This window comes from Trichoderma harzianum (genome assembly GCF_003025095.1).
Source record: "Trichoderma harzianum CBS 226.95 unplaced genomic scaffold M431scaffold_43, whole genome shotgun sequence".
In the NCBI taxonomy this organism is placed as follows: domain Eukaryota; kingdom Fungi; phylum Ascomycota; class Sordariomycetes; order Hypocreales; family Hypocreaceae; genus Trichoderma; species Trichoderma harzianum.
In genome coordinates, this window is record NW_020209291.1 from 5,957 (window position 1) to 18,342 (window position 12,386).

Consider the following 12,386-nt stretch of genomic DNA (forward strand, 5'->3'; position numbering starts at 1 on the left):
AATAGTTTGCCATGATTTTTCTGTTTCGTCATAGCCTTTCCATTTCACCAGGTATTCAGTTTGTTGGGTGTCTTTGTTGAATCTTATCATTTCAAGCTTCTTAACTTCGTATTCGAGTTCTTCGCCTTAAATGATAATTTCGTCCCGTATAACTTCACCTGTTTCTTTGTCTACTAGTGCTTTTTCCAGTAGCGAAATGTGAAAATTCGGATATACAGTTCTTCCTCGTTTCCCTGGGGCAAGTGGAAGATCTATTTCGTAATTGACAGGTCCGATTTTCTTCGTGACTTTGTAAGGTTTAAGTTTCTTAAAATCGAGCTTATTGCTTGGCCTATTTGTCTTGATGTTTGGCTGCTTGTTGTTTCGCGAGTGTCGAAGTAGGTAGACTATGTCTCCCTCCTTGAAGGTTGGTCCTCCAATCCTTCTGGTATCTGCGAATTTAGCCATTCGTTGTCTGACGAATTCGAGTTGTACTCGCAATTCTTGATGCAGTTCTTTGAGTTTGTCAGCTACAATGATAGCTTTGCTGGCGTTTTCTCCTTTGATAGGTGGCCGATGTAGATCTGGTTCGAACCTGTAGTTTACGTAAAACGGTGAGTAGTTCGTAGATTCTACTGGCGTGCTGTTGTAGGATGCTTGGGCGGTTGGTAAGTATTCTACCTAATCGTCTTAGTTGAAGTTAACGTAGCATCGTAAATATGTTTCGATGATTTAGTTAATTCGTTCCGTTTGTCCATCCGTCTGGGGGTGGTAAGCTGTGCTGGCTTTGTGTTTTAATCCGATTTGTGCCATAAGTGATTGCTAAAATTTTGATATAAACGTTGATCCTCTATCGGAGATGATCTCGTTTGGCAGTCTATGGTTTGCGTAGATGTGTCGGAAAAAGACATAAGCTAAGTCTTCTGCAGAGCTTTTCTCCGTTACTGGGATGAAGTAGGCCATTTTCGAGAGTCGGTCGACTACTACGAAGATGCTGTCCTAAGTGTTGTCGGTTATAGGTTCTCTTGAAGGTGGAAGTTTCACGATGTGGTTGAACGTTATTGATTCCTAATTCCTGACTGGAACCGGTAAGGGTTGCAGTTTTCTATAAGGAAGATAGCGTAATGCCTTGGCTCGTCCGCATGTTATGCATTCTGACACAACCTTCTGTACCCATTTCTTGATACCTTTAAATTTGAAGTATCGTGTGATTTGTTATGTGGTTTTTCTGATTCTATGGTGTCCGTTGAGCTTGTGTACGTGGACTGATTTCACCACTTTGCTTCGCAAGTCTTCTGGTACCCAGATAAGTCCATCTAGTGTCGGGTATCTAGTGTCCATAGAAATACCTTCTGGGTATTGTTCGTTCTCCCAGTTCTTAACGTGTTCCTTTATGTCGTTAATGATCGGGTCGTCCATCTTGATTTAGTATAAGGTGTTGATCGATTGGATGACTAGGTCTCCGTACTGGTTTTTCTCTAGTATTTGGGCTTTGACTTCCGGTATTTCCTGGAAGTGGTCTAGGCGTCTGCTGAGTATATTAGCGCGTCCGTTGTCTGATCCGCTGCAGTGTTTGATGATAAGCTTGAATTCGGAAAGTTGCTTATAGTACTTGACTTGTCTGCGGGATAATTCTTGTGTTGTTATAAAGTAAGTGATATTCTAGTGATCCATGAGGATTGTTACTGGAAATCGACTTCCTTTATAGTAATATCTCCAATGTTACTTACTAAGCGCTTGGTATATGGCCAGAAATTCCTTGTCGTAGATAGGGTATCTGAGTTCTAGTCTATGTAGTTTCTCAGAGAAATAGGCAATAGGCCTAAGTCTTTTCTTCTTTGTATCGTCTGGTTGGCTGAGTACTCCTCCGATCGCGTAATCCGAAGCGTCGGTTTCGATTGTGATAGGTTTATTTAGGTTAAACATTATAAGTACTGGCGCACTTGTGAGGGCTTGTTTAAGGCGTTTGAAGGCGGCTAGAGCGTCTTATGTTAATTCAAATTTAACGTCTTTCTTTGTCAAGTTCGTGAGTAGCGTAGCGATTTTCGAGAAGTCTTTGATGAAGCGTTGATAATAGTTGGCAAGTCCTAAGAAGCTTTGTACTTGCTTAACGTTTTCGGGTGGCTTCCAGTCGTTGATTGCTTTAAGTTTCTCGGGGTCTATTTAGACTTTGCCTGGGGTGATGACATGTCCTAGGAATGTAACCTTCTGCGTGTAGAAGTTGCATTTCTTAGGTTCTACCAGGAGTTTGTTGTCTTGGAGTGTTTGTAATACCTTTTTGACGTGTTCCTTGTGTTCTTCCAAGTTCTTAGAGTAGATAAGGATATCGTCAAGGTATACAATAACAAAATGATCTACGTAGTTTCGTAATACGTAGTTGATCATTTTCTGGAATGTCGCAGGGGCGTTGGTTAATCCGAACCACATAACATTGCATTTATATAATCCGTATCTGGTTCTGAAGGCGGTTTTCCATTCGTCGCCTTTCTTTATACAAATGAGGTTATAGGCTCCTTTGAGGTTTAATAAAGTAAAGACCTTGGCTCCTGTAAGCCGATCTCTGATTTCCGAAATCAGTGGTAACGGCGTGACATCTTTCTTAGTTATCACGTTTAATTATCGGTAATCTATAATAAGTCGAAGTTTACCGTTTTTCTTAGGCATAAACATAACTGGGGCTCCTGCTGAGGATTTGGAAGGTTAGATGTAGCCCTTCTTTAGCTAGTCTCTAATCCATTCATTAAGTGTCTTAAGTTCGGTGGCACTTAGGTTATAGATCTTGTTGAACGTTGGGACTTTGTCGTCTATAAGCTTAATCTTATGATCCCATTGGCTGTGTTCTGGTAGTCCAGTGTTAAGTTCTTCGTTGAAGACTGGCATATGCTGGAGGTCTGTTGGTACGTTCTTTAAACGTTCCGGTGTCTGTTAGTCTCAGTGGTATAATTCTTTGACCTTTCGTATAATTAAGTTTAGAAGTCTAAGCTGTTTCTTTTTGGGTTTTTTAACATATTCGACTGTTCTTGGGAGCTTCTTTAGCTCCTTAAATCGTACTTGTTTTGTGACTTTTTTCTTTTCCATGTGTTTTTATGTTTCTTTATTTAATGCAGGGGTCACTGATCCTATCGTCGGGGATGTCGTAGTATCCTGTCGATCCTCCTGATCTAGTCACAGTGTGTCTCTGAAATCAATTGGTTTAGGGCAAGTTCGCTATCTCACCTGGCCTCTGATCTAGTTAATGTCAGGGTTACGCAACTCAAGCCAATCGTATCCTAAGAGTACATTATATCCTGCAATATTGGCAATATCGAAACTAAACATATCCTTAATTTTACTAAACTGGATTTTAAAAAGATCAGTCTCGCAGTTAACAGTTCCGTTATTATAAGTGAATTATTATTTCTTAATACTCGCAAGGGTATATGGTTTCTCCTTCTTACGATTATCCAACTGTAGGCGGTTAACCAGTTGGGGCGCAATATAGCTTGTCGTGGCTCCGGAGTCTATATAGACTGTAATCGGATGTCCTTCTAAGGTGCCTGGTACTTAGAATTTTCATAGTTTCTTTCCTCCTGTGAGGGTGTTTAGGTTGTGGTAGGTTGCATCGTCGGCGCCGTCGTAGTAATTATTGCCGTAGGGGTCAATATCGATGTTATCTAGGTCTAAGGTAATCCATCCTGGTTCTTTATTTTAAATATTATAGCGTTCGCACCAGGTGCATTCGGGTTTAGGTACGTGTCTGGTGGTGAGCTTATGGTACTTCCAAAGGTTATTCTAGTTAATTCCTCGTAGTTTATCGTCGTTACCGTACTTCATAAGGTTAAATCTTTGTTGTTCTAGGTTGTAGGTGATATATGCGAGGGCTCGGCGTTAATATTAGTGCTTCCTGCAACGGTCTTTGTCGCAGAGCAAGAATTCCTTTTGTCTGCATTCAGCGGCTCCGTAGTCCTCGTGCTATTCGTTAAGCTTGGTTATAATATGTTGTTTATATAGTAGTAGCTTGCAGTTAATAATGTTGGCTTCGTTATATTGGTCTGTGAGTAAGATGTTATTGACGAAGTAGATGGCTGATTTTAGTAACTTAGCCACCGGGTATTTGTTTGCATTGGTCTCGATGTATTGTTGAAACCGATTTCCGGGCAATTGGATCCGGTCGTAGGCAGTGCTTAGATTAATCTGTTTGATCTGTCCCTATTGTTTAAGGAGTCTCTGTTGTTCCTCGAGTTCTTTTTGTCGTACGATTTCGTCGTAGCGTTAGTTTTCTTTGATAATACCTTGGATTCCGTGTCGATCTTCGTATCGTTCCTAGTCCGCTGTAGTCATTTTACAGGGGTGGTAAATGCTTTTAGGTTCTACTGACCTACATTGGTCGTATATACGTTTTTCAAGGTCGTTGATTTCTTCCTGAGTTATTCCTTCGCAAGGGTTATATTGCGTCGGAGGTGCTATGTTTGGAAGATCTTCGTTGTACTGGCGTATGGCTTCGTTTTATTTCTATTCTCGGAGTACCTCTTCCTTATCCCCGAATTTGTTGTTCTGTTCTTGCTCGTCGAGGCTTTATTAAACAAGTTGTTTAACGTAGCTGAGGTCCTCCTGGGTGACTTCTTCAAGCGTGTTTAAGGTTTGTGTACGCCCTTTGGGGTACTATCCCGATCCTTGTTTATCGCTGCGATAGGTCTGACAGTTATTATTATAGCACGCTAAGAAGTGTAGGATGTCATGGTCTTCCGAGGGTTGTATAGTATTAATGGCTTGGTTTTCCTTAGGCTCTGGGACAGGCGTGAATTTTTTGTTTCCTGTCTTTTTGGCGGGCTTTCGACAGTACTTTTTCACATGTCCTTTTTCTCCGCAGTTGTAGTATTTAACGTTCTTACGTTGAGCTTCGATGGTGCTAAGGTCCATTGGCCCTGGCTTTCCATCATTATATATTGCGAGATCTCTCTTTTTCCCTTGGTTGGCGTTATTACCAGAGTAGAGATGCTTCGGGATTGTTTTTTGCGGATTTCCTTCTCGCTTGCGTTCTTGGCGCCATTGGAATTGTCGTTCGTCGATGTAAGTGGCTTTTTCCGCGAGTTTGTTAAGGGTGTCGGGTTTCTTATCCCTGGAGAGTTCATCCTTGACATCTGAGTTGAGTCCTTGATAGTAGAGCATGCGTTGTGCTTTATCGTTTAGGTTAGTCCTGGCAGCTAGGCGTATGAAAGCGGCAGTGTACTTTGCACAGGGTCCTTTTTGTTTGATCTGAAGGAGCGCGTCTTCGGCTTCTCTGGACTCGTCGGTTTTTCCGCACAGTTTCTTAAGCTGCTGTTCGAACGTGGTATAGCTTGCGAACAGGTCGAGTGTATACTGTTTCTTAGGGGTCTTAGTCTGTTTATAGTCCCTGAGGTGGGGTTTAAACCAGTCCTTGGCGGTTTTGGCTAGGTAGCTTCCTATAGTTCGAATTCTTATGACATCGTCGGCCATAGTGGTTGGGAAGTAGCTGAAGTAGTTTCTTATGTTGGTAAAAAACTTTTGAATCTGCTTGGGCTCTCCTTCGAACTTGTCTGGCAATGCTGGTTTAATGATTTCTCCGGGCTCCCGTTGTCGTACCACAGGGGCTGGGTTAACCACGGGGTTTACCACTGGTTGCATCACTGGTGGTTGTCCTTGTTGTTGGCCTTGCAGTATTTGAAGTTGTCCCGTGAGTCTTTGTATGGTGGCAGCTTGTTGTTGCACAAGAGTTTCTAGGTTTACAAGTCTTGTCATGGCGGCGTGTTCTTGCTGCTCCTCGGTGGGATCCTCGTAGGTTTCGCCAGGGTTGACGTCCTGCATTTGGTCGGCCATTATGTCTTATTGCCCGTAGGTCCAAGGTGACCGTCCGAACAAGAGTTGTTATCGTGTGACGAACCGGGTCCTATAGGTACTATAGGTTAGCTGTTTCTAAGGGATAAACCTTAGAGTGGTTCTATGGTTTATGTTGGCGGAGCGATTAGGTCGGTAACGGGCAATCTTATCACCAGCTAGTAATACGAATAAGAGTAGATGTCTGTGTTCCAATCTAATTATATTATAAACGCTGTGATAACAACTGGCTATCTAAGTATTCTAATAAGTGATATAAAGTGAACTTATATATCCAGTTGACCTGGACTGGATTATTGATAAGTGTAGATGATCCTGCCTTGGATCTTTAGAATTTCTAATGATCCGGCTTATGGATTATTAGATTATTAAATGATCTGATGATCCGTGTCTGATTGGTTGGTCGGTCCGACGTTTATCCGTGACCGTCTAACCGGTAGACCCATTGTCGCGACCATAAGAGCCAGGTCGTGATACTTTCCTTAGGTTTATTAGTTTTATTTATATTCTTTCTATTAGTAGCAGGGGTTAGCCCTCTACTGCCTATAGAGGAATACTTTAGGTTATTAATTCCCTTTTAAGGGTTTTTATTATAAGTATTTTCTTATAACGCAATCTATACCTACGTAACCCTAAGGTCCTTCTGGCCCGCTTTTCCAATAAATACAGAAGCTCCCGCTATAGTAGGGGTCCTAACAGTATTTAATTTATCCTTTTTATTATAAGATATATTAGCTAATATTATTTTAGTTAGTTAAGCAGCTCTTTCTTTACTACCTAATTTCTTAAGGTCTTTAGGCCTCCCCTTAAGGTTAATATAGGAGGTAATAAAGTTTTTAAAAGCAGTATTTAAGTATAAGCAGACTTATTCTACTACCGCTAAGGAGAGCTAGGAGGTATATTACACTAGGCAGGAGTTAATAACTATAGCTATATTTAATACTACGTTTTATCTAGCCCGCTGTTATATATTAATTTTATTAATTTAATTTATAATTTTATTCTTAGTAAGGGATTTCCTCTCTTTATTTAGGTCAGTAGCTTCCTTTACACTATTGAAAATAAAGGCAATAAAACCTCTTAAGGCTGTCTATACTGCAGTCGCCGTCGCCGCTGTACTTAGTCTTACTTTATTAAAACTAGGCAAAGGCATTTTATCCACGCCAAGGGCTTCTCTAAAGCATCTTTTCTTCTTAAGGGTAAAGGGGAGGACCGTAACCTCTCCCGTTTTTAGGCCTAAGGGGGTTACCTCCTTTGGTAGTTAAAAGGCTATCGCTAGTCCGGGGGCGACGGGTTTTATTCTGTTTTAGTTATCTAGAGGGTTTACAGATGTTTCTATCTCTCCAGGGTCCCCAGATAAGACCGTAAATAAAAAAATCATAGTCGTTTTATCTAATAACTAATTAAACGGGTAGGAGTTTTTAGTGGTTAAGTACCTAAAAGGTAGGGTACCTGTAGATGTAGGAGGGAAGCTTATGTATAAGAACGGAGTTTCACTAACCTATGATATATAGTATCAGTTATGTACTTGTTTTTGATCATGTGTATTATCCCTGGCCTGGTGGCTTGCATTCAGCTTTTAAAAGGAAGCACCGATGACGTTGATAAAATGTTGAAAATTAGTGGCTTTTTCTTACTAGGGTTTATGTACTTGTATATTACATTCTACTACGTATAGCATAACCAGAATCTTAATTCAAGTAGTATTGCAATACAATAAAAACGTTTAAACTTGCATTTTATTCAGTCTTGTTGAAGACATCTGTTATTTATTATACTTTGGATGGAAGACGTTCCATGACTTACTACCACAAAAATCGGACTCTAGGAAGAGGGCTAAAGTACGCTGTAACGGCCGCGCGACGGCGACAGAAGTTGCTTTACAGCTATGTCATCCATGTATTCAGTACTCGATTGTCGCCTAGAAGGTTTCCAAGTGGGTTTCAGCTGCCTGAAAGTTTTCTACGCTCTCCTGGGTTTGTTACTTAACAATTACATGATCGAATATCGTGTCCATAGGACTTCCAAAGGTGTATGTTATATCATTAATAGGTACCTATGGACAAGGGCTTCAATCATTCGGGTCCTTATTATTGCTTGTCTTGCACAATTGAACCGTATTTGAGCATTTTACTTGAAGGTGAATATATGGAAACATACCTCGAACATTGGGTATTAATAAAGGGTTTGACAATGGATCTAACAAGATATGTACAGAGAAACTGAGCACCGGGCTTTCTGATTTGCGTTTAGAAGTCTCTCAACCTAGTTTAACACCACGAATAAGTGCCGAAAAAGATGCTTTGACTAAATATCGACACTAATTGCACTCGTCATATTCGTCTGTGCACTAGGTATAATATTAACATCGGTCCTGATATCACAGGATAAAACTTAAGTTGCAACTTTGAGTTGATTGTGAGGTCCTTTTGCCATTTATTTAAATAATGCCAAAATATGAGGAGATTTTCCGGGAATCTTTCTGATAGGTTTTGGTGTATAAAGGCTCTGTGATTCTCCATGAGAGATCCCAGGTTAACGATATACTCCTGAGTGTTGAGATATAGACCTCAATAACCTTGTGGAAAATAACTCCTCTTTTGCATTCTGACAATGAGAACATTTTGAGTCTTATATTTGCATCTATAGTTACACTATTTGTGGCTCAGGTCTATAAAAACCTGAACTTCACTAGTAATGGATGTTTCTTACAGCGCTTCAGACTGTAAACCCCCAAATAGCGCAGACACAATCTCAGTTGTAATAGTTAGCAGATATTTTTCAGCATTCACCTTAGCAACCCATTCAACAAAGTCCTTTTCGAATGATTGACTTCCCCAAAAAATAGTATCGAGAAGGATATTGTATGAGAAAATACCACCAGCTATAACGGATCGACGATAGTCCACCATTGAGGTTCTCAGCGCATTGATGGAATTGCCAATGTATCTACATTCACTTGTCATTCAGCTGAGCCTTGGTCTAATATGCTTTATTTGAACGCCGGTATCCCCCGAGGGACTAATGTTACGTTTACATAGAGATCCTCTATATGTTGTATACTCTGTTCAACCCCCCTCAAATAGTACCGTATGCTTTCAATGCAGCCTCGACCACCTCATCCAGCGTGTTTTTGGGCAAATGAAGCTTGTCATTCTGGATCTCGCCCTCTTTCTCGAGGTGGCCACCATAACGTCCAGTGACAAATCCAGTCTCTATAAGGGCAAAAGTGGCCTTGATATCTCCAGCAGCCACAGCAGCTTGCTTTTCCGCAATCAAGTCGGAGCTATTGATGCTCTCCGTTGTGTATTTGACACCTTGGATGCGCTCGATGGCTTCGAGTAGCTGCTTTTGAGTAATGGCAAAGTCGCTCAGATAGATGACAGTATTCTTGTAAACATCGCGATCAGTACCAGCGACAAGCAAAGCTTTAACCAAGCCCTGAGCTGAGTTCTCCTCGGTAGTACAAGAGAAATATCCTTCGCCGTCATCCCAAAAGACAAATCGCCGCTCACCAATGTGCATGCCGAGGAAGTCATTTGCCATAGACCAGCGAATCCACATGCCACACGCTATGCTCATCCACTCAATAACTCCTGCTTGAGCCTTGGCTCTGAGGTACTCTTGAATCTTACCCTTGTCATTAAAGACTTGGTTCAGTGCTTGGGCATCTTGCCTCATGTAGTTGAGACCATACTCGCTAGGCACATAGCGACGTATACCGGCCGCGATAGCAGCGTCAATAATGCGAAACTGATCAGCCACCGAGAACGAGGTCATGCAGTTGATGACAACATCGTGACCTTCAAATGCAGGAATCAGCTCGTCTGTCGGGTAGGAGTCAGGGACCGTGATCGTTTTGAAGTGCACAGGCATTTTAGCCTTGGAAGAGGCACGTTGTATCAGGGTAATGGTGAAGCTGGGCTCCTTCTCCAGAGCAGCCAGAACGACGCTACCTATGGAGCCCGTGGCACCAATGAGGATGACTTTTTTAAACATTGACATAGTAATAGCTGGATGAGGCTTGACCACTTAGAAAATAAAATATAGTTGGAAAGTTAAGTAGCTTTGACGATGACACAGTAGCCTTTAAGTACTTCTTAACAACATTCTATCATAATCCGATGATTATAATGAAAGTTTCGAATCTTTGCCGTGGATGAGTATACGTAGAGCTAAATGTCTCCGAATATTAGGGGTCAATTCCGTGTCAACTTTGACCGGGCAAATGTTGCCGGACTTTGTTTCTTTTGCAGGCATCCTTCGCAAATAGTTTTGCATCCGCACTGCTGATCCACCGTTTTCCTAAATGGTATTGTGGAGTAATGGTGGCTGAGATTGGCCAGCTCTAAAATAGCTCCGTCCATTAAGTCAGCTCAGGGATTGTAATGAGATTGTTGAGTTAGACCCAGACGAGCTCAGACTCGAAGGACCCGATGCCCGAGCTTTCCATAATTGTCCCCTCGCTTAGAAATGCCGACAATGCACGGGCATCACTAATGGTTATAGATTGCTCATTGTGGGCTTCCTAGTGTCATCATCGCTTCACACTAAACCATCCCGACCTCTCCGCAGTATTCGAGTTGCTTATCCAGTTTGTTCTAATGTCTTCTTTCTATGGCTGATTAGTGCGGCTTTTACTTTTACGTTGGGACTTTCCTCGTAGGGCTTTGAGCTAATGCCGCAGCCCATATGCAGGTTCCGACATGCAGGCTCCGACATGCGGGTGCCGATACTCCACACCCTACGTGCCACCCCAAAAGGATACCAAACTCGAGTTAGTGAAGAAAATCGTTTAACAATCTTCCTGTGGCAAATCACGTCAGTAAAATTTGGGTACGAAGCTCCTAAGTCCCATTTATCAAAGGAAAAGTGAGAAGCACCTTTCAATTTGACCTGCAGACAATCTAATACCGTCAAACCATCCTCCGAAGAACTAAAGCTGGTTAAAGTCGCCGGCCTCCAAATTTTCTCGAGTCATTGCCGTTTGTGAATTATCAATCAATCGTATGAGGTACTGCGACATGTTCGGCAGTATTCAAGTTCCTATGTACAAAATGGTATCAAAATTTGCAATTATTCACAGTGATGACATATTTCACATGGCTTTAGTAGATCTAAGTTGGAATACCCATCCGGTAAGTTGCGCAACCCAAGGAGAAGTGATACAACATACATCGCAGAGATAAATGTAATATATATTGTAGCAACCAGCCCCGTCAAAAAGGCCCAGATCATCTTAAACTTTCTGGATTATCTACCTCAGCAACTATCAGAAGAGCCCTATCCAAGTTATCAACAGCTTCGCCAATTCTAGATTTTCGCCAAACTTCGTAACCATGCCAGCACAGAAAATACGGGCGACATCCAAGATATTCCAGCCTCTCAAGGTCGGCAGAATTACGCTGCCTCATCGCATAGTGATGGCACCACTTTCACGATATCGCAACAGCGATGACCATGTGCCTCTAGATATGGCAGTCGAGTACTACTCCGACCGAGCGGCCGTCCCTGGGACGCTCATCATAAGCGAAGCAACAGCAATATCTCAAGACGATGAGACCGATCCCAATGGTCCTGGTATTTGGAGTGATAAGGAGATTGCTCAGTGGAAGCGCATAATCAGCGCCGTACATGCCAGGGGTAGCTATTTTATACAGCAGATCTGGAGCCTAGGCCGCGCAGGTGACGCACAATTTGCGCGTTCCAAGGGCATTAAATATGCATCGAGCAGCGAGAGTCCTATGGAGGGGTCTGATATAACGCCTGAGGAACTTACTGAGGAGGAGATCTGGGCCAAAATTGACGGTTTTGTCCAAGCTGCGAAAACAGCCATTGCCGCAGGGGCGGATGGTGTTGAGCTGCATGGCGCTCACGGCTACTTAATTGACCAGTTCACTCGGGAATCTATCAATAAGAGAACCGATAAATGGGGTGGCTCAGTTGAGAACAGGGCACGTTTTGCCATCGAGGCTGTCAAGGCCGTTGCTGCTGCCGTCGGAGCAGATCGTACGGCTATTCGTCTTAGCCCTTGGGCGACGTTCCAAGGCGCGACATCATCTGATCCGCAGGCTCAGTTTCTATACATGTTGCGCGAGTTCAAGAGGCTGAACCTGAACCTCGGCTATGTTCATCTGGTAGAAGCAACCGGCGATCCTGTGACTTGGCTGCACAAGAAGGAAGACGAGCTTGGCCAACACAGGGCTTATAGACAAAACACACTCGAGTACCTGCTAGAGGAATGGGACAATTGGTCGCCCATTATCATTGCTGGTGGCTATACTGCGGAGAACGTCTTCTCAGCCGTGGATAACCTGTATTCCAAGTGGGATGTTGCTGTTGCATTTGGAAGATATTTTATTTCCAATCCCGACTTGGTATTTCGCCTTCAAAATGGGATCACCCTTAGTCCCTACAAACGGGATAGCTTTTATACCAAGAAAACTCCTGTAGGATATATCGACTACCCCGTTAGCGAAGAATTTTTGGATGGAAGCTGGACGTGAGGCAACACGATTTATAAGCAACTAGATGGACAGAAGAATGTACAACGGTAACACAGAATATCAATT

The 12,386-nt window shown here is 42.5% G+C and overlaps 2 protein-coding genes across 2 annotated transcripts; one reads left to right on the forward strand and one right to left on the reverse strand.

Annotated features, from left to right (window-relative positions):
* Positions 1-8,892: 8,892 nt before the first annotated feature.
* On the reverse strand, positions 8,893-9,819 carry M431DRAFT_102120 (hypothetical protein; the record flags this gene model as incomplete). Its single annotated transcript, XM_024911389.1, has 1 exon — positions 8,893-9,819. One exon carries the CDS (start codon positions 9,817-9,819, stop codon positions 8,893-8,895), a length of 927 nt encoding a protein of 308 aa, XP_024767188.1.
* A 1,334-nt stretch (positions 9,820-11,153) lies between these two features.
* M431DRAFT_102114 (hypothetical protein) lies at positions 11,154-12,320 on the forward strand (the record flags this gene model as incomplete). The annotated part of the gene is made up of 1 exon (XM_024911388.1): positions 11,154-12,320. The coding sequence occupies one exon, from the start codon at positions 11,154-11,156 to the stop codon at positions 12,318-12,320; it is 1,167 nt and encodes a 388-aa protein (XP_024767189.1).
* Positions 12,321-12,386: the final 66 nt, after the last annotated feature.